Genomic DNA, 21822 nt, shown 5'->3' on the forward strand with positions numbered 1-21822 from the left:
CTACTTCCTGATCGTCACTTCATTCTCTCATCCCCTGAGAAAACCTGGCCAGGGTTCCCCTCATGTCTCCTCACTGGTCTGGGTGCTTCCTCTTACCTCCTCCAATTTCCCCTCCATGCTGAGCCCCTGCGACCCTTCCACGCATACATCTGATTATGCAAGTCCTCTGCTGCAAACACTTTGATGGCTGAGCAGTGCCTCCAGGATGAGGGCTAAACTCCTCAGCCCAGCTCCGGGGGCCTCCACCCTCAGGCCCCAGCCTGTCTGCTCCCCTCTCACTGCCACCAGCCTTGGTCTAGGCGCCCAGCAGACGGGGTTCCCTGAACACAGACAACTCTCTCTCATGCCTCGTGGCCTTTGCTTGTGCCGTTCTCCCTCGTCAGAACACTGTTCTCCCGGCCAACTCCTACTCGAATGTCAGGTGTCCATTTGGACATTATTCCTTGGTGTAAATTTCCCCTGACCCTCTAAGGCTTGGGTATGGGAGGTTGTTATGCACTGTCATGTTCCCTCGTCACATTCATTCTGTCATCTTTAATTTCCCCTCTTTCTGTCTCCTGATCCTGGCAGCATGTCAGCATCCACAGGGCAGCTCTGAAAAAAACTGATGCTGGGAACACAGGATTCTGGAGATCCTGAATTAACTAACCAGGAGTGGGGCCTGGGCTCTGGTAGTTTTAAAAACTCCCCCAGGTGATTCTTGGTGGAGATAGCACTGGATAGAAAGCTTGGGGACCAGGGGTCATCTGGGTCCTAGTTATCATTGTAAACCCACCACTTGGCACTGAAATGCTCAGGTATTTAATAAAAATGTGTTGAATAAATGAATGAAGCAATTTCTTAAAGGGATTCGGGACCAAATCTACATTGGGTGGCAAGCTAGTGTTTTTAAAACCTTCTGGAGAACACTCAGCAGCCTGTGCTGTACTCAGCAAAGCTCCTGGATCGTTCAGGTCACCTTTTAAAAATACTTGTAGTTTCATTTATTTTCCATTCACAGTAAAAACTACACATTTAGACCACTGCCACTCGTGGGAGGCCAGGCCCCCTTCGGAAGCCTTCTCTCCTTCCGTGCCCACCTGGAGACCAGATATCACACGGTCAGAACCCTCAAAACCCACCTCCAGAAGATTGGTGTGTGACGGAAATTTTGCTGAAAATTTCTTGGGGAAATTTTCATTACACATGAACAGTAAACCGAAATCAAAATTCTCTGGACAATATCTCTGCTCTCTTTCTCCTCCGTTGTCATCTCTAATCTGTCTCCAGAGTCTTCCTTCCCTCTCTGAAAAAAAAAAAAAATCCCTCTGAAGTCCAGCCACTTAGTTCTTTCCCCCCATACTTGCTTATATTTCCACAGGGAAAGCCCAAAACCTGCAGGGACCATCCATTGTTTGTTGAGTGCAGTCTTGGGAGACCTCAGTTCATCTTGATATACTAGGAGGCCCTTTCTGTCAGGAATTGTTCTTGAAAGCACCGACACTTTTAGGAGCAACTTCCGGCTCTCCTCAGCACTGTGTCAGCCAGGTGGTGTGCGGGGAGGAAGGGGCAGGAGAGGAGGGGGAGGGGAGCAGAATGGACACGTGCCAGCACTGGGGACACCTTCCCCCTCACAGGGGGAGGCCTCATGTCAGACCTCTGGAAACACAAGGGATGGCTTGGGGGGCCGTTCAAAGTCACCCCAAGTAGACAGACAACTACTAATGCCCTTCAGCCAAAAGCCACTGGAAACACACCTGTAGTTGAATTAGTTGGATTTACTGTGCTTTGGAATGAGGAGGAATACGTCCCTTGGGTGTGTTGGATAAGCTCATGTGTCGTCTTGGCCAGGTGATGGCATCCAGCTGTTTGATCAAGCAAGCCGTGGTCTTACTGTTGCTGTGAGGACATTTCGTGGACTTAAATCGTCAAGTTGATTTCATCTGTGGCTGACTGCATCTACAATCAACAGAGATGGCTTTCAGAGATGACAGAAGTCTCATCAGTTGAAGGCCTTAAAGGGAGAAGTGATGATTTCAACAGTCAAAAGGCAGAATTTCCATCTCTACTTCTGTGTGAGCCAACTCCTATAATAATTCTTATTATATATATATATATATCTCCTTTTGGCTCTGTTTTCCTGAATAACCCTGACTCAGAGGGTGTTAAGAGGCCTTTTCGATAGGATTTGAGCTTGTGTTGTTAGATGACATTGGAGGGTGCAGGAAGTGGTGCTTTGCTCTGGATGGGGTGCTCTCCGGAAATGGGGGCAATTCTACGAGTGGCTGTCTTAATAAATCTTATCTATAAGGTAGGGGAAATGAACTGAGGCTAAAGCTGAAATTGGTAGATAATGAGCAGTCACACATTAGCCAGGGGAGAGGCATGTTTGGCCATGTCTGTGTTTTGGATAATGTTGATGTTTTTCTGTGTTTGGACATGATTACGGGGTGGTCTTGTTTGTGCTGTCATCCACCGTGGTCACGGAGGAGCCGTGTGTGATGTTGGTGTTCTGTGACATCATTTATGTCCAACAGGAGAGCACTGGGGCCAGCTCCCAGCCATCAGGGGATGTTTTCTTTTTCTCACTATTTAGGTGCCAATGATGTGCTTGCTAAGCAAATACAGCTTTGGGATACTCACCGCCCTTTCCAACTTAGAAACTCAGATGCTTACACTGGGTGGCTGAGGGAGCGAGGCAGATCTCCGGTCCTCTCCCAGGAAGGCAGGATCTGAACAAGGGCTCTGATCAAGGGGGAAGCACAGGGGAGTGTCCCCAGGAGGGTGGTGGGAGCCTCAGAGCCTCAGCTGCTCTATCCGGGGAATTGGATGCCAGGCGTGGGGAGCAACTGGGGACTCAGACCTGGGACAGGGTGGGTAGGCTCTGGCCAGCTGGCTGGAGGGAACAGGGAAGGGCTCCCCAAATGCGAGGGAGCCAGGGGACCCGAGCTGCAAGCAGAAGTAGACCAGAGAGGGGCACCTTTAGGACTGCCACTGTTGCCTTTTTTTTTTTTAATTCAGTTTTATTGAGATATATTCACATACCATACAATCATCCATGGTGTACAATCACCTGTTCACAGGACCGTCATGTAGTTGTGCATTCATCACCCCAATCTATTTTTCAATGTTTTCCTTACACCAGAAAGAATCAGAATCAGAATAAAAAATAAAAATAAAAAAGAACACCCAAATCACCCCCCCATCCCTCCCTATTTTTCATTTAGTTTTTGTCCCCATTTATCTACTCATCCATCCATACACTGGGTAAAGGGAGTGCGAGCCACAAGGTTTTCATAATTGCACTGTCACCCTTGTAATCTACATTGTTATACAATCATCTTCAAAAGTCAAGGCTACTGGGTTGGAGTTTGGTTGTTTCAGGTATTTACTTCTAGTTCTGAATTACTGTATTTTTTTTTTCTTTTTTGTTGTGTACAGGGACACATTAATTTTTTTAAAAAATTCATTTTATTGAGATATATTCACATACCACGCAGTCATACAAAACAAATCGTACATTCTATTGTTCACAGTACCATTACATAGTTGTACATTCATCACCTAAATCAATCCCTGACACCTTCATTACCACACACACAAAAATAACAAGAATAATAATTACAGTGAAAAAGAGCAATTGAAGTAAAAAAGAACACTGGGTACCTTTGTCTGTTTGTTTGTTTGTTTCCTTCCCCTATTTTTCTACTCATCCATCCATAAACTAGACAAAGTGGAGTGTGGTCCTTATGGCTTTCCCAATCCCATTGTCACCCCTCATAAGCTACATTTTTATACAATTGTCTTCGAGATTCATGGGTTCTGGGTTGTAGTTTGATAGTTTCAGGTATCCACCACCAGCTACCCCAATTCTTTAGAACCTAAAAAGGGTTGTCTAAAGTGTGCGTAAGAGTGCCCACCAGAGTGACCTCTCGGCTCCTTTTGGAATCTCTCTGCCACTCAAGCTTATTTCATTTCCTTTCACATCCCCCTTTTGGTCAAGAAGATGTTCTCCGTCCCACGATGCCGGGTCTACATTCCTCCCCGGGAGTCATATTCCACGTTGCCAGGGAGATTCACTCCCCTGGGTGTCTGATCCCACGTAGGGGGGAGGGCAGTGATTTCACCTTTCAAGTTGGCTTAGCCAGAGAGAGAGGGCCACATCTGAGCAACAAAGAGGCATTCGGGAGGAGGCTCTTAGGCACAAATACAGGGAGGCCTAGCCTCTCCTTTGCAGCAACCGTCTTCCCAAGGGCAAGTCCCGTGACCGAGGGCTCAGCCCGTCAAACCACCAGTCCCCTACGTCTGTGAGCACATTAGCAACCATCGAGGTGGGGAAGCTCAACACCCCTGCATTCTCCACCAGCTCCTCAAGGGGGCTCAGCATGTTGTTTTCATTTTTTTTAATTCTTTTTTTTTTTTTTGACCCTTAGCAAGATAATATTTAATGAAAAAGAGTTAGCCCCAAAAGATTGCATACAGCATGAAAGAAATACTTTTTTATAAAATTGAAAACAAAATAAAAAATATTCATGGGTGTACCAGTTTGGATATATTATGTCCCCCAGAAAAAGCCATGTTCTTTAATGCAGTCTTGTGGGGGCAGACATATTAGTGATGATTAGGTTGGAACCTTCTGATTGTTTCCATGGAGATGTGACCCACCCAACTGTGAGTGACATCACTGATTAGGGTGTGACCTCTTGATTGAATGTTTCCATGGGAATGTGGCTCTGCCCATTCAGGGTGGGTCTTGATTAGTTCACTGGAGTCCTATAAAAAGAGCTCACAAACAGAGGGACCTTAGAGCAACTGAGAGTGACATTTTGGAGAGCAGCTTAGAGAGACATTTTGAAGTTGGCCATTGAAAGCAGACTTATGCTAGACCAGAGTTTGCTCCTGAGAAGCCCCGAAAGCAACATTTTGAAGAATGCACAGGAGCTGAGAGAGGAGCTGGACAAAACCCGGGACCAGCAGAAGCCAGCCACGTACCTTCCCTAGCTAACAGGTTTTCTGGATGCCATTGGCCTTCCTTCCGTGAAGGTATACTTGTGTTGATGCTTTAATTTGGACATTTTCATGGCCTTCAGACTGTAGCTTTGTAACCAAATAAACCCCCTTTATAAAGGCCAATCCATATCTGGTGTTTTGCAAAATGGCAGCATTACCAAACAGGAACAGTGGGTACAATAATAAAAAAAGCAAGCTAAACCAAACACAGGGTTTAGGATATTGGTTCCCTCAGATGAAGGGAAGCAGAGGAATGGGTTGGTGGGGAGCACCATTTGATTAGAAGCAGGTTGTTTTCAGGTCCTAGCTTTTTGTTTTGTTTGGTAAGTTTGTGGGGTCCTTATTATATTATCAAAAATAAGCAAATTATATTATCAAAGATAAGCAAATATGAAGAAAAAAATACACCTAAAGGGGATGGGATTTCCAAAGTGAAATGGAGATTCAAGTCATGTGGATCTTAGTTTTTTGGTTGTTTGTTTTTTTGAGAAGTAGTATTCTAAATCCTGGAACAAATGTTTTACAGTTGAAAATTATTAAAAATACGTTGATCTAAAATTGACAAACTGAAATTTCTAGGTGGGCATTCATTTAAGTATCATACTTTAGAATATTTAGTGCATAAATATCTGTAGCTATTTCTGTTTCATAGAAATTTTGCATTTTTTTCCCTTTCTTAGGACAAAGTTAAACTATAATCCTCCAAAAGATGATGGATCAACTTATAAGATTGAACTTGAAGGGATATCGGTAATGGTTATGAGAGAGATCCTGGATTACATCTTCAGTGGGCAGGTACGATGAGAAATGAAGGAAGATCTAAATAGAGGCTTCTCGAGCTCAGGGTGAGGGTCTCCTTTCATCCATTATGTGACAGAGTGACTCAGTTACTGTCATCTGTCATCTTCATCCTGTGTCATTGTGTGCTTGACTGTTGTCTCCTGCTGACAGTGGCACCCCAAGTACATTCTTCTGATGTCTTGATTGTTGTGCTACCATCTCCCAAAATCGTGTTCCAAACCACGCACTCCTGTCTTCTATCACCCTGAAGTGCTCCCTTTAGTATTTCCTGTAGGGCAGGTGTCTTGTTCACAAAGTCTCTCATTGTCTGTTTGTCAGAAAATATTTTGAGCTCTCCCTCATATTTGAAGAATAGCTTTGCTGGATATAGGATTCTTGGTTGGCAGTTTTTCTCTTTCAGTATCTTAAATATATCACACCACTTCCTTCTTGCCTCCATGGTTTCTGCTGAGAGATCCACACATAGTCTTATTAAGCTTCCTTTGTATATAATGGATCGCTTTTCTCTTGCTGCTTTCAGGATTCTCTCTTTTTCTTTGACATTTGATAATCTGATTATTAAGTGTCTTGGTATAGGCCTATTCATATCTCTTCTGTTTGGAGTACGCTGCGCATCTTGGATCTGTAATTTTATGTGTTTCATAAGAGATGGGAAATTTTCATTAATTATTTCCTCTATTATTGCTTCTGCCCCCTTTCCCTTCTCTTCTCCTTCTGGGACACCAATGATACGTACATTATTGTACTTTGTTTCATCCTTGAGTTTCCGGAGACGTTGCTCATATTTTTTCATTCTTTTCTCCATCTGCTCCTTTGCATGTAGGCTTTCAGGTGTTTTGTTCTCCAGTTCCTGAATATTTTCTTCTTCCTCTTGAGATCTGCTGTTGTATGTTTCCATTGTGTCTTTCATCTCTTGTGTCGTGCCTTTCATTTCCATAGATTCTACTAGCTGTTTTTTTGAACTTTTGATTTCTGCCGTATACATGTCCAGTGCTTCCTTTATAGCCTCTATCTCTTTTGCAATATCTTCTCTAAACTTTTTGAATTGATTTAGCATTAGTTGTTTAAATGCCTGTATCTCAGTTGAAGTGTACGTTTGTTCCTTTGACTGGGCCATAACTTTGTTTTTCTTAGTGTAGGTTGTAATTTTCTGTTGTCTAGGCATAGTTTCCTTGGTTATCCAAATCAGGTTTTCCCAGACCAGAACAGGCTCAGGTCCCAGAGGGAAGAAATATTCAGTATCTGGTTCCCTGCAGGTGTGTCTTAGAAAATTGCTTCACCCTTTGATGCCTCGGGTCACTGTGCTTTTCTGCCCAGCAGGTGACGCCTGTTAGCCTATAATTCTTGACTGGTATGAGGAGGTATGGCCGTGTTCCCCCAGGCTCTGGGGTCTGGTTCTGAATGGAGAGGGCCCCACCCCTTTCCTCCTAGAGAAGACAGACCCCCCCCCAGGTGGAGGTTATTAGCATTTCAATGGTCTGCTCTCTGCTTGTGCTGTCTCCACCCTTCCCAGAGTCACAGCCCTGGAAACTGAAAATGACTGGGGCTTTCTCCACTGAGCCAAAAAAGAAACAGATAGTCCCCTTCAGACCCAGTCCAAGGTGACCCTCCGGCTCTCCCAGGTCAGTCGTCACCCAAAGCCTCTGTCTGTTTTTTGGGGCTGCGTACCTGTAGTGAGCAGTTCACACTCGCTACTTAAAACCCCAGTTGGAGCTCCGCTGAGCTGTATTCGCTTGCTGGGAGAGAGCTTCTCTCTGGCACCACGCGGCTCCGCAGCTCGGGCTATGGGGGAGGGGGTCTCATGACTTGGATCCACAGGTTTTACTTACAGATTTTATGCTGTGTTCTTGGGCATTCCTCCCAATTCAGGTTGGTGTATGATGAGTGGATGGTCTCGTTTGTCCCCCCACAGTTATTCTGGATTATTTACTAGTTGTTTCTGGTTTTTTGTAGTTGTTCCAGGGGGACTACTTAGCTTCCACTCCTCTCTATGCTGCCATCTTACCTCACCTAATTCTTTTTTTTTAAAAATCAACTGTATCAAAAAAAAAATTTTAAAAAACATTCAATAAAAAAACAATTCAAACGAACCATAACGAGGGAGTAAGAAAAAGACAACTAACCTAAGATAACTACTTTATTTCCAACATGTTCCTACTCTATCCCAAAAAAATAACAATATAGCAACATTTCTGTGAACTTGTTCCTACTATACCCATCAGAAATTAACAGACCATAGTCATTCCTGGGCATCCCCAGAACGTTAAACTTACCCTTGATAGCTTATCTGTTCTTATTGGATTATCGTTCTCCCTTCCTTAATTGCTCTCTATCACTAGTTCCCCTACATTCTACATTATAAACCATTTGTTTTACATTTTTCAATGTTCACATTAGTGGTAGCATATAATATTTCTCTTTTTGTGCCTGGCTTATTTCACTCAGCATTATGTCTTCAAGGTTCATCCATGTTGTCATATGTTTCATGACATCATTCCTTCTTACAGCTGCGTAGTATTCCATTGTGTGTATATACCACATTTTATTTATCCACTCATCTGTTGAAGGACATTTGGGTTGTTTCCATCTCTTGGCAATTGTGAATAATGCTGCTATGAATATTGGCGTGCAGAAATCTGTTCGTGTCACTGCTCTCCGATCTTCCAGGTATATACTGAGAAGTGCAATCGCTGGATCGAAGGGTATCTCTAGATCTAGTTTTCTAAGGAACTGCCAGACTGACTTCCAGAGTGGCTGAACCATTATACAGTCCCACCAACAATGAATAAGAGTTCCAATTTCTCCACATCCCCTCCAGCATTTGTAGTTTCCTGTTTGTTTAATGGCAGCCATTCTAATTGGTGTTAGATGGTATCTCATTGTGGTCTTAATTTGCATCTCTCTAATAGCTAGTGAAGCTGAACATTTTTTCATGTGTTTCTTGGCCATTTGTATTTCCTCTTCAGAGAACTGTCTTTTCATATCTTTTGCCCATTTTATAATTGGCCTGTCTGTACTATCGTCATTGAGTTGTAGGATTTCTTTATATATGCAAGATATCAGTCTTTTGTCAGATACATGGTTTCCAAAAACTTTTTCCCATTGAGTTGGCTGCCTCTTTACCTTTTTGACAAATTCCTTTGAGGTACAGAAACTTCTAAGCTTGAGGAGTTCCCATTTATCTATTTTTTCTTTTGTTGCTTGTGCTTTGGGTATCAAGTCAAGGAAGTGGCTGCCTAATACAAGGTCTTGAAGATGTTTCCCTACATTATCTTCTGGGAGTTTTATCGTACCGTCACCATTGCCTTTTATCACTTGGCCTTTATCAGCAGAATAACTAGTTCACATTCTCTGGGCTACTGAGAACTGGGCTCCAGTGCTTTGGCACGGAGCCTCAGACCTGGCAGTGGAGGAAGTAGGTGTTTCCACAGCTCGAAGACGTAGATCTTCAGCTGCTCCCCCCGAGTTCATGCACGGATGGTTGGGGGCTGTATTGGAACCCCTGGGAATGTGCTTGGCACCCAGCTCCACCTGGAGCATTAGTTGCCTTTTGTGATATTATAACAACTTACCACAAACTCAATGGCTTATAATAGCACACATTTATTATCTCACAGTTTCTATGCATCAGATGTGTGGACACAGCTTAACTGGGTCCTCTGCTTAGGAGGTGGCTTCTGAGCGCACTCAGGTTGCCAACAGATTTCTTTTCCCCATTGCTGGGGCCACTTGCTTCTTCAAAGACAACAGTGGAGAGAGGAGACTGGGGGGGGGGGGGCGCTACCTCTTAGCCACCACCACAAGTAATCATCTCTATCCGATCATCTTGCCGCCTCCCATTAGAAGCAGACTGAAGGTCCTGTTCATTCTCAAGAGGTGGGTCTGAAGCAAAACTGCAAATACCAGGAGCCAGGGATCAGGGGGCTCACCCCACACACCTTGGGAAATTTGCAGAGTGTGTCACGTGTTTCAGGACTCAGAAGGCTGTGGAGGGGAAGCGAGGCAGGGAGAGGCATGGGAGAAAATGCACAAGTGTGGCTGAAGCCATGGCAAATCCCCTGCGTACCCTGAAATCTTTGTTTTTGAGGCAAATCTAAGTTTTGGGAAAGAGCACAGGCTTCTCCAAAGTGTAATGTCCTCACGTAACAGCTATGAGAGGACAGGCCTCATAGGTTTAGATAAATCTAAGCACCCAGAAGGAGGGGACAAAGGAAGTACGTAAGAGTAGGTGGACATAAGGAGGGTGGCCAGGGGTATCAACTGTGAATGCAGGACAGACAGCAAAGGGGTAGGGGAAAGTCCAGAAGCATTCAGGTCTCTTGCAGTGAGATGCAAGAGGGATGGTCCAGTAACAACATTCAAGTTAGGGAGCTGAACTAGGTACAAAATTCTCTATCTGTACGGGCACATTTAGGATCTGCTGCCTCACCTGGAAGGGGAACCCAGGAAGGCCTTGGCCTAGACAGCTTTGAAAGATGGGGGAGGATCAGGCCTGCAGCCTGCCTGACACCAGGTCAAGGTCAGACTCAGGAATGTCTGTGGGAGGCACTGAGTTCCGAGAAGATGTGATTCTGCTAAACGCTTGGACACTAGGGGCCTTACAGAATAAATCTTACTTAAGGATGGGTCTGGCTAAGGCGGGAAGCCCCATCTAAAAATGTCAGAGCCATACAGAGTTATCCATCCATTAGAAATGCCAAATGCAGCCTATGTGCTGGGCCACAAAACAAATCTCAGTAAATTTGAAATGACTGAAATCATGCAGAGTATATCCTCTGACTACAATGGAATTAGATTAAAAATCAGTAAGTAGAAAATGTCCAGGGTCACTCCAGAATTTGGAAATTAAGCAATATCCTTCTAAATCATCCATGGGTCAAGGAAAAAAATCACCAGGAAATTAGAAAACATTCTCAACGAGTGATAATGAAAATACAACTGTTCAAAATTTGTGTAATGCTGCTAAAGCAGTGCCTAGAGGGAAATTTATAGCTTTCAATGCTTATTTTGGAAAAGAAGGGGATTGGAAAATCTATGACCTAAGAGTCCACCTTACAAAGCTAGAAAAAGAAGAGCAAAGTAAACCCAAAGTAAAAGAAGGAAATAATAAAGCTCAGAAATAAACTGAATAGAAAAGAGAAATACAAGAGAAAATTAAGAAACTCAGTTACATTTTGTGACCTATTATTCCTCCTTCCTCCCCTTCCTTCTCTGCACAGCTGTGTGGTGGATAATTCATTTGGAGTGGGAGAAAGGGTAGGAGATAAAAGCTGACGTTTGTCTCCCAGCCAGAGGAGAACGTTCTTTACCAGTAGGTGGCAGTGCTGGCACCTGCAAACCCCAACAGGTGTGCTCTGGGTGGGCCTGGGGACGAATGACTGCGGACCCCTTTCATCGAGGAAGACAACACCGGAGAGCCAATCTCCACATTCCACAAAAACACCCAGGAAGACAACACCGGAGAGCCAATCTCCACATTCCACAAAAACACCCGAAGCCCAAACTTCCCTGGAATCGAAGCTTTAAGATGAAGTTCTTTAGAGCCAGAGTTCTCTCCCGGAGCTCTGTGTAAGGGACTCGGGGGTCTCAGGAAACCCCTGCCTCCATCGTGGGCAAATACATCCCCCACCCCCTGGACCTCCCCCGGAGGTTGGCCACAGTTTCTATCAGATTGCCAAAGCGGGCTGTAACTTAAAGCAATTAACTGCTGCTAAAAATGCCCCATCAAACCTCACTCAGGGTAAGTTGGGGCCCAAATCTGGGCTCTGAAGGGAGGAGGTGAAGTGTGGCCCTGGGGGGTGGAGGGGATGGGTGAGGGTAAGCGCCTTCCTCCGCTAGTTAGTTGCTTTCCTGTTTTTCTTCCTGAAGGGTCAAGGCCGTGAAGAGCTCTTCGGGAGGCTGTGGAGACAAAAGGGAGTGGCCACATTTGGGAGACCTACTATGTGCACCAAATGAGGGGCTTTTCAGAATGTTCTCATCAAATCTCACACATCACCACCCCCCCCCCCCGCCCCCCGGTCCCCACCCCCCAGGTGGGTGTTTAAATCGCCAACAGTCCCCTAAGAGGAGGAACTCTCTGGCCTTTCACAGAGAGGGTCCCTGCGATTTCCTTTGTTGCATTGAATCGACCTTAAAAATAGCCTTTAGAAAAAGCATGGGACTGTGTAACACAGTGAGCCCCGCTGGGGACAATGACTGTGGTTAATAGTACAAATAGAAGAAAGTTTTTCCACGAACTAGAACAAATGTACATCACTATTACTAGGTGCTAATAATAGGGTGGTATATGGCAAAAATCCACCTAATGCAAACTGTGCACTAGAGTTAATAGTAATATTTTAATATTCTTTCATCAACTGTAACAAAGGCCACACACCAATGCTAAGAGTCAATAATAGGGTGGCATAAGCCATATGTGATTTTTCTGTTTGGAACAATGAAAATATTCTCAAATTGATTGTGGTGATCAATTCACAACTCTGTGATTATACCAAAAGCCATTGACTGTACACTTTGGATGGATTGTATTGCATATGAATAAAACTTACTTGTTTTTGAATCAGACTTTAACTGGTTTCTTTGGTCTACTTCTTTCCTTCAAGAGCCAGCTTCCGAACTGGCAGCCTAAGGGCACCTTTAGGATCGGAGCCAGTCGGGTTTTAGGTTGGATGGAGGAGACAGGGCTGGGATTTTACTTTTCCCTTCTTGCGGCCCTGGCAGGGTTCGCGCGGGCGGAGCGCGAGCCGGAGCGGCAGGGTGGGTGGGTAGGTGGGGGGTCCCGGCGGGGTCCCACGTGACTGCTGCGGCCCGCCTGGGCGCCCCACTCCAGAGGCACAGCGGCGCGAACTGCGGGGTGAGCAGGCGAGAGGCGCTGGGGCGTAGGTAGCGTCCCGGACGCCCCTGGAGCCCCGCGCGCCCCGGCCGGTGCCCTGCGCGTCCTCCGCCCGGTGGCCGCCGGGCAGCCAAGTCGGCAGGAGCGCGCGCGCCAGGCCCACGCGCCCGCACGCCCGGTCGGGGTGGCCACTGCTGCCTCCCGGCTTCGCTCCCTCCCTTGGCGGCGCGGGCCTCGGAGCTGCTGCCGGGAGGGTGAGTTCCTGCAGCTGGTGGCTGCCGCTGACCCTCCTCCAACTGCGAGCACCAAGGAAGGCGCGCGCCGCGCACTCCCCGTCTCCCCCGGGGCTGGGCTCCCTTTCTCCCGCGGTGGCGCCGCGCGGGACCCCGTGTCTCTGTCCCGGCGGGGTCCCGCCAGCTCGTGTCCCTGGCACTAGGGTTGCCGACTCCTCGCAGGCATGTAGGGCTCGGAAACTTGTGCCCTCTCTTCCCCAGCGTTTGGTTTCTCCTGCGCTGATAGAAAATCTAAAAGCACCTTGCAACTACTTGATTTTACCTTGGGTGACGGAATGTCGGCGTGAGAAGGGGCCTCTGGGAGGTGAAGCTGTTTCCCTTGCTTTCCGGCTCTGAGAAACTGAGGCCCAGAGAAGGGGAAGTTTGTGTTCCTGGTCCCCGGAGCGCCTTCGCCGGGTGACCACTACCTGACAGCTTCGGGCTTTTTTACGCGCCTCAGTGTTTGGCAGGTGAGGGCCCCGCCACCTGCCGGGGTCTAGAAAGACGGACGGAAACCCGGAGGGTCTCGCGACTCCTAGGTTGCACCTCTTTCGGAGGTTGCCTTTTCCTGATCACTTTGCTTACCCTGGAGTTTTCTGTCCTCTCGTCTGAACGCGGAGGAGGCTGGATTTTGCGCGATGTCTGTGCGCCCCTGGCGCTGGGGAGGGTGATCCCAGGATGGCCCCTCGGGTGGCTGGAGCGCCCTGCGCAGCCCCCGGAGCCACCTCTACCTCTGCTCATCTCCTGACGAAAGCAAAATAGAGGGCTCCTGGTTGAACGATTCCTGGGCCACTGGGATTGTGGTCTCCAAGGTTCCCCGGCTGCGGACGCGCAGAGGCGCTCTGTCTTCCTCGAGTGTTCAGCTCTCCTGCTGGGTGAGCGCTGCTGGCTTCCGGTAAGAGGTAAGAAGCCGGAGTCCATCTCTTAACGTGACAGCAGAATGTGTCTCACTTTTGTAAATATTATTACCAAAGCGCTTGGCGAGTGTGTCTAGGCAAGGTCTGAATGTTCTCTCTTCTCTGGAATCTGCCTTCATGAGACTTTTATTCCAGCAGTTCTCAAACTTTGGGTCTCAGGAACCCACTACACCCTAAAAAAGAAAATATTGAAGGACCTCAAAGAGCTTTCATTTACTTGGGTAAATGGAGAATTTTGTAAAACACAAGAATCCCCAAGCAGGGGTCCCGTTAACTGCCAGAGCTGTGACATTAGCCACATCCTGGAGCCTCTGGAGCATTCTGTTGTATACTCATCAGAGAATGAGGGTGAAAGAGGAAGATACCTTAGTGTGATTATGAAAATAGCTTCCGCCTATGGACTCCCTGCAAGGGTTTCCCCGCTTTGCCAACAACTGCTCCCTTCTATGGGCAGATGGCCTCATGCCCTGCAGAGACCAGGCTGTCTGTCCCGCAGGGCTGTCTGCCTGACCTGCACTTTGTCAGGGCACAGTGTCTGGGTCCCTCGGGAGCTTGTAGAGTGGACGCTGTGGAGTCCGTCCTCCAACCCCCTGCAGAGCGCCCTGTAAATTCCAGAAGGACTGTGGGCGTGAGCATGGGTTAGGCTTTTGGTGGCCAGCCTTAGAGGGAGCTTCCTGAGCTCAAGGGGCCCCAGATGCTACGTCGTTTGCCCCCAGCACTGTATACCTTGAATCTCTTCCTTATCAGTACTCAGACAGGACTCTTGAGGGTTCTTGGCTCTTCCTGCTTGTGGATTTTTCCATTTGCTGATTCTTCCCCCTGGAAAGCTCTCCCCTTTGGGAGATAGGCACATGCCCGCTCTCTGACCCTTCCCGATTACTCTACTGAAAAACGTGTCAAGCCCTTCCTCCCCCCACTCCCCTTCTGCCTTCTGGGCTTTATTGTTCTCTGTAGCACTTAGCCACCATCTAATAAAACATTTTGTCTGTTGCTGGTTCCTGCTCCACACACTCCCATGTTCTCTTTCTAAGTGGAAAGATTTTTCTGTGTTTTATTTACTGCTGCATCCCCTGTGCCTAGAAGGGTGACAGGTCATAGTAGATGCTCAATGAATATTTTTGAATGAAAAGGGTAAACTAGAGCCAGTTTACTGCAGTACCACTCTAGCTGGTCTGCTGAAGAATAATCTCAAACTGCTATCAGCCAAAAGCTCAGTTATCACAGACCTGGGATTCTAGGGTGGGGGGGAAGTGAAGGGTGCAGCATCTTAGGAAGTTCACCCACACTGCTCAAGCTGCCATTGTGCTCCTTTTTTCTGTTTTACTGGGTGTATTACCCAGGTATCTGTTAAAATCCCAGTTTGATTCCCATTTGGCAGAACTTCTACCTTTTCATGTCTCGGTTGCACATGGCCATTTCTTTCTCTTTTGGGGATGGTTGCAGCCATGCTTCGAAGCATGCTGATAGTTTTTTTTTTCCTTTTATGTCATCCTAGCATTAAAATATGTGGCTCCCTTTAGTAGCATGGAACTGGCTACAATTACAATGAGATGGGGTAGCAGAGAAATTTTTTGACTGTGTGTGTGTGAATGTGTGTGTGTGTTTTGTGTAGGCAAACAGCTCTCCCCCGAGGGAGGCAGAGGCTACTGCACCCCTACAGCCTGAGCAGCGGGCTCGGGGTTCCCTAATCTGCAGCTTGAGGAAGCTCTTTATTCAGCATATGCCCTGCTGAGGGCCTGCCTGGGAGGGCATATCTGTTGCCATCAGGGATGGGTCCTGGCACACAGAATGGGGGCAGGAGGTCCATGTCCAATGGGAACAGAACTCCATCTATTGAAGAATTTGCTATGGGCTAGGAATTCATCTCTTTCCAAATCAAGTTTTGAGCTCTGAGAGTATGGCAAGTACTTCACTGTTTGGGTATATGCAAGTGAATAAGATACAGCTCCTTACTTCAGGAAAGTTGGAAAGCCCCCCCGAATTTTGTTCACCTGAAATGAGAGAATGGTGAAAGGTGATGCTCTTAGGATTTAAATACATCGATATGTTGATATGGTATTGATCTGGGCAGGTCACCGGGGCTCGGGAAGGGGAGCCAGACAGAGCCCTTCTAGGACTACAGTCAGGAAGCGCTTCTGACAGTGGCATACACCTTGCTGGGTGTTAATTGATGAAAGATGTGACTGAATCACAAGTAAAGTCTGTTGCGTGTTATGGCTGCATAATGTGGGGTTTAAAAGTTGGGGCTCAGGAACCAGACTGTTTGGCTTCAAATCCTGGATCCACTACTGAGCAGCTCTGAGACTTTGTGTAGGATAATAAACCTCTCAAGACCTCCATTTTTCCACCTGGAGAGGTTGTGTTCTCCCCACCGTTCTCTCCCGAATGGACAAAGGCAGGCTTTCACCTCTGCTCCACCAAAACTGCTCTTGGCTCGGTCCCCAGCCACCTGGGTGTTGCTAAATCCAAAGGCCAGTCTTGAATCCTGTTTTTATTTGGCTCAGCTGCCACATTTAGCTCAGTTGCTTACTTTCTCCTCCTTAAAGCCGTTTTTTAAAAGATCTTTCCACTCGACAGATTTTCCAACCACTTCACTGGCTGCTTCTCATTCTCCTTTGCTGGCTCCCACCACTCACCACGCCAATCTTAGAAGACGCCATTCTCATTCCTTGACCTCTTCTCTCCTGTCTACACTCAGTCCCTTGAAATCTCATCCAGTACCATTGCTTAAATGACATTTGATTAAATTTTTATCTCTGGTCCAGCCTTTCCCAAATTCCGGAATAGTGTGTCCACCTGCCAACTCAACGTCTCCACCCAGATGTCTACTTGACATCTCAATTCAATGCATCCAAGACCCAACTTCTGGTCTTTCCTTCTTATCCTGTTCCTCTCCCTGCTTCTCCATCTCCTTTGATGATGGCTTTGTCCTCTCATCAGTTTATCAGCAAATCCTGTTGGCTTTGGCTTTCAGCGTGTTTCCAGGAACTGATCACTCCTTCTCCGTCCTGTCGCCTCCACTCTGGTTTCTCACTGGGGTTGTTTCAGGAACCTTCCCTGACTGACCTCCTCACGTCTTCCCTTACCCCTCAGTGGGCTATTCATCTCATTCGTCACAGCCGCCAGAGTGCTCCTGTTAGCACATTGTCAGGACACGTCACCCCCCTCTCAGGCACCTGCACTAGCTCCTGGCCCAAACAGCATGAAAGCGTGAGCCGGGACCAAGGCCCCACATGGCCCGAGGACCCATGCACCTGGCCCCGCTCACCTCTCCAGCTGGTCGCTGCAGCATCCTCGCTGTCTCCCCAGTTTATTGGGGACCCTCCTGCTGCTGAGCCTTGCACTGGCTGTTCCCTTCTGGAAAGGTTTGCCCCATTGCCTCCTTCGTGATGCACCTAAATGTCTTTCTGGACATTCACCGACTTTCCTGTTTATTGGTCACTGTGCTGGTTTGTATATAGGAAAAGCCATATTCTTTAATCCAATCTTGTGGGATATTTGGATTATGTTGTTTCCAAATGACTCACTCAACTGTTGGTGATAATTGTGATTAGATTATTTACATGGAGGTGTGGCCCCACCCATTCAGCATGGGTCTTGATTAGTTTACCGGACCCCTATAAGAGCTCACAGACAGAAGGAGCTCAGTGCTGCAGCTGACAGAGACATTTTGGAGATGGCCATTAACAGCAGACTTTTGCTAGCCCACAGTTGCCTGGGAGAAACTAAGAGAACATCCCCAGATGCTTAGAGAGAAACATCCTGGGAGAAAGAACCAAGAACGCACAGGAGCTGAGAGAGGAGCTGGAACCCAACCCAGGATCAGCAGACGCCAGCCACATGTCTTCCCAGCTAACAGAGATTTTCCAGACGCCATTGGCCTCCTTTTGGTGAAGGTATACTCATGTTGATGCCTTAATTTGGACAATTTCATGGCCTTCAGACCGTAAATTTGTAACCAAGTAAACCCCCTTTGTAACAGCCAATCCATTTCTGGTATTTTGCATAATGGCAGCTTTAGTAAACTGGAACAGTCACACAATTTAAAATCCTGCTTTTTCCCCCAACCAGCACTCCCTGCTCCCCCTCTTGCTTTAATGTTCTCCACAGCAGCTATCACTAGCATGCCCTGAGGGTGGGGTTCCCAGCTCCCGGAGCAGTGCCTGGCACGCTGTGGGCATGGAGCAAGTCTTTGTTGAGCAAATGACTGTTGAGGGAATGCAGAAGGATGCTCCACGTGAAATGCCTGGGAGGTGCCTGGCTAGATGCCAGAGATATGTGTGTGTGTTTTCTTTTTCTAAAATCTGAGCAGTTTTCACTGAACAGATCATACAGGACCTCATTTCTAAACTAACTTGAATTGAAAAGGCAACAGTAAAATACATAAATAATAAAACAAAGATAAGTAAATATAGTTGAACAGACTTTCTCTGCAAAGAGAAATGCAAGTATTTTAAGGTGGGATGGGGCATTAGGCAGATTTACGTGTATTGGATAAAAACAAATACCACACCACCAAAAAACCCCTTCTCCCCAACTAATAAATGGATAAACAAAATGTGGCGTACACACACACTGGAATATCATTTGACCACAGGAAAGAAGGAAGTTATGAGACATGCTTGAAAACATTCTGCTGGGTGAAATAAGCAAGACACATGAGGACAAATATTGTATGATGACACTTAAAAGAGATGACTAGATATAACTAATTTTCAGAGCTAGAAAGTAGGTTAGAGGTTGCCTGGGGATGAGGGAGGGGGAAGGGGGAATGTTTGGGAAAAAAAGAAAACAAACCTCAAAACCCAACACCACCCTAATCCCACAAAACCATGATCCTGGGAATAAATTTGTTTAGCATCATGTTCTCCTGATAGATGCCAGTGACTCAGGTGCCAGTGGGTCAAAAATGTTTTGGAAGCCATTCAGAAGCCCTTTGGTAGATGCCTGGAAGTATAGGGCAGTGGTCCCCAGTTGTTTCCCCATCCAGGACCCCTTTCATCAGAAACTCTGTCCCCCGAAACAAATCAACCAACCAGACTCAACTTAGGCTTTGAAGGCCACCTCTAGCAAGCCAGTTGCATTTGTAGGTAGTCTTTGTTTTGTTACCCATTTAAAATTCACCAAAGGCATAACTGTCAATCTCAGCTTTTGATTGGCATCAAGTTAACCAGCGTTTTCCTACCAGGTTGTTCTAATTCTGACCAGTAGTGAGAAATCTGATGGTTTAATCAGATGTGGCAGCCGTTTCTTGGTAGATGTACAGTTTCCATTTGGCTTTTTGAAGCATTTAAATACTCCCTGGGGCTCTCATGACTCCACAGGAGGAAGCCTGGGGCTGGAGACTTTGTGGGTGAGTAACCTCTTACTATTAATCCAACTATTCATAGGTTTAAAAAACCCTTTTAAACAGCATGTTCTCTTTCCTTTGTCCATTCATTGAACAGTTACCTGTCTTACTGTAACTTTGTGATGGGCATTGGGGGCTGGGCCAGTTTGTTATCTCACTTTTATAGATAGGGAAACTGAGGTGCAGAGAAATACAGGGGCTTTCGAAAACCTTGATGGGCTAGCTGAGCCAGAAACAGAATTTAGGCTCATTTTGTCCATTTAGTGCATTCCCAAAAGGGTGAGTGTGTGAGCAGAACTGTAATGTAAATGCTTTAAAACTGGGATTTCACGTTTCTTTTGAAAAGTCTGTTGAGGAGCACCTGGCCTGCATCGCTATGTGGCAGGCACTGGCTGGGGCTGCTTGGCCAATGTCCTTTGTGTGCCCCTTTGCCTCCCTCCACTGTCACCCCCCACCCCACTGTCACCGCCCTGCTGTCACCTCCCTGCTGTCACCTCCCCACCGTCACCCCGTCACCTTCCCGCTGTCACCTCCCTACTATCACTCCATCACCCGTCACCTCCCCACTATCATCTCCCTGCTGTCACCTCCCCACTGTCACCCCCACTGTCACCTGCCACCCCACTGTCACCTCTCCAGTCACACCCAGTCACCTCCCCTCTGTCACCACCCCACTGTCACCTCCCACCCTATTGTTACCTCCCACTGTCACCTCTTACCCCACTGTTACCTCCCCAGTGTCACCTCCCGTGTCACCTCTCACCCTATTGTCACCTCCCCTGTCACCTCCCACCACTCTGCCACCCCCTACTGTCACCTCCCCACTGTCACTTCCCACCACTCTGTCACTACTGTCACCTCCCCACTGTCACCTCCCACCACTGTCACCCCTACTGTCACCTCCCACCACTGTCACCCCCTACTGTCACCTCCCTACTGTCACTTTCCACCACTGTCACCCCCTACTGTCACCTCCCTACTGTCACCTCCCACCACTCTGTCACCCCTACTGTCACCTCCCCTCTGTCACCTTCCACCACTGTCACCTCCCACCACTCTGTCATCTCTTACTGTCACCTCCCCACTGTCACTTCCCACCACTGTCATCTCCTACTGTCACCTCCCCACTGTCACCTCCCACCACTCTGTCACCCCCTACTGTCACCTGTCTGCTGTCACCTCTCCCACACTGCTACCTCCCCTATCCCCATCACTGTTCCCACTGTCACCTCCCCCTCACTGTCACTCCTATTGTCAGCTGCTGTCACCCCATCCCACTGTTGTCTCTTCCTCACTGTCACCCTCATTGTTACCCCCGTCACCTCCTGATACCCCACCATCACACTCCGCACTGTCAGCCCCACTGTCGTCTCCCCCTCACTGTTCCCCCATTGTCACCCCCACATCACCTCTCCCATTGTCACCTCCACTTCACTGTCACCTCCCCATCACCTCCCCCATCACCCTCATCACCTCCCCCCACTGCCACCTCCCCCACTGTCACCTCTCACCCCACTGTCACATCCCCTTCCCCCAGCAGTGGCTGGGTGGGAGCCAGGTATTGGAGTCCTGAAAGCTTTGCAGGTGATTCCAGTGTGTGGCCAGAGCTGAGACCTTCTGCATTTGGAACGTTGTATTTGAGGTCTGCCTGGAAGGTAAGAGTGTGCTCCTGCGGGGTCCCTCCTTGGATACCAGGTGCAGACTTGACGCCCCCCCGAGAAGCCCCTTTTCGCTCCTGTCCATTTCATGGCTAGGATAGCATGGGAAAGCTGGTGACTGTCATTGCTTTCTTATGTTTGATAACCATTTTGATGGAAAAGACAGAAAAGGTTGCTGAAACGCAAGGCTGCTCCTGGCAGGTGAATCCACCTGGACACAAAAGTCTCAAAGCTCCCTGATAATTTTTCTCCTGCAATACCTTCTGTCTCTAATTCATTTTCTCCCCTCACATCCCTGACCTTCCATATCATGCCTTGATGTGGTCCTTTCCTTTTATCAAAGTGAGTTGAAGTCCTTGTGGACACTAAAGTGAGACCCACTGTCTTAATTCCTTGGCACTATCCCTGTCCCGCACCCGGATTTGGGACTTCATCCCCGACACCTCCAAGGAGGCTTCTGGACAGAGCAGCACCGTGCAAGTTGAGCTGGACCTCACAACCTGCACCACCTTGACTCTCACCAGCTGCCAAATGCTGTTACTGGACAAGAACCTCCAGATGTCCTCCTCAGGGACAGCTACTGCCACATCCACCGCCACCTGGACGTGCAAGCTCGTGATGCCCTCGCGGGGAACCGGGAGCGGAAGAGGCCCTTCTGGTGATGCTTGTGGTCAACTCCCAAACTCAAGTGGACATTAAGTCCCGTGGGCAGCCAGACTTAGACCTATACCTTGCCCAGAAGGCTGAGTGACCGAGGAAACAGATGGGAGTGGTGGAAAAGGTGGAAGAGCACTGCCATCCATCGAATGGACTGAAATTTTCTCAGGTCAGATCCTCTGTGCATGAAGGATTTGGTGGCATGTGACTGTGTGAGACAATCTATTGAACTGCAAGATAGCAGGTTGACCAGAAGTATGGCTTATCTAAAAGTTTTCTCTGCTTATGAACCAATATTCTAACTTTTTCAATGGCTGCATCTAATCCAATGTTTTGAAAAAGAAAG

At 47.5% G+C, this 21822-nt stretch overlaps 1 protein-coding gene and 1 long non-coding RNA gene across 2 annotated transcripts in view; one reads left to right on the top strand and one right to left on the bottom strand.

Moving 5' to 3' along the window:
* Window positions 1–1026: 1026 nt before the first annotated feature.
* LOC119512482 lies at window positions 1027–14017 on the bottom strand. The gene is made up of 3 exons (XR_005212390.1): window positions 13480–14017; window positions 1737–1938; window positions 1027–1285 (listed from the first exon to the last, which is right to left on the bottom strand). It is a non-coding gene; the product is annotated as an uncharacterized LOC119512482 (long non-coding RNA).
* Window positions 14018–14265: 248 nt separating this feature from the next.
* The window catches only part of TRABD2A (TraB domain containing 2A), a 34723-nt gene continuing 27166 nt past the window's right edge, over window positions 14266–21822 (top strand). Inside the window, 6 exon segments of the mRNA XM_037807621.1 lie at window positions 14266–14439; window positions 16905–17176; window positions 21163–21231; window positions 21233–21372; window positions 21375–21476; window positions 21479–21645. Coding sequence (XP_037663549.1) covers window positions 14266–14439; window positions 16905–17176; window positions 21163–21231; window positions 21233–21372; window positions 21375–21476; window positions 21479–21645 — 924 coding nt within the window.

Source organism: Choloepus didactylus, chromosome 17 (assembly GCF_015220235.1).
Source record: "Choloepus didactylus isolate mChoDid1 chromosome 17, mChoDid1.pri, whole genome shotgun sequence".
NCBI classification, from domain to species: domain Eukaryota; kingdom Metazoa; phylum Chordata; class Mammalia; order Pilosa; family Megalonychidae; genus Choloepus; species Choloepus didactylus.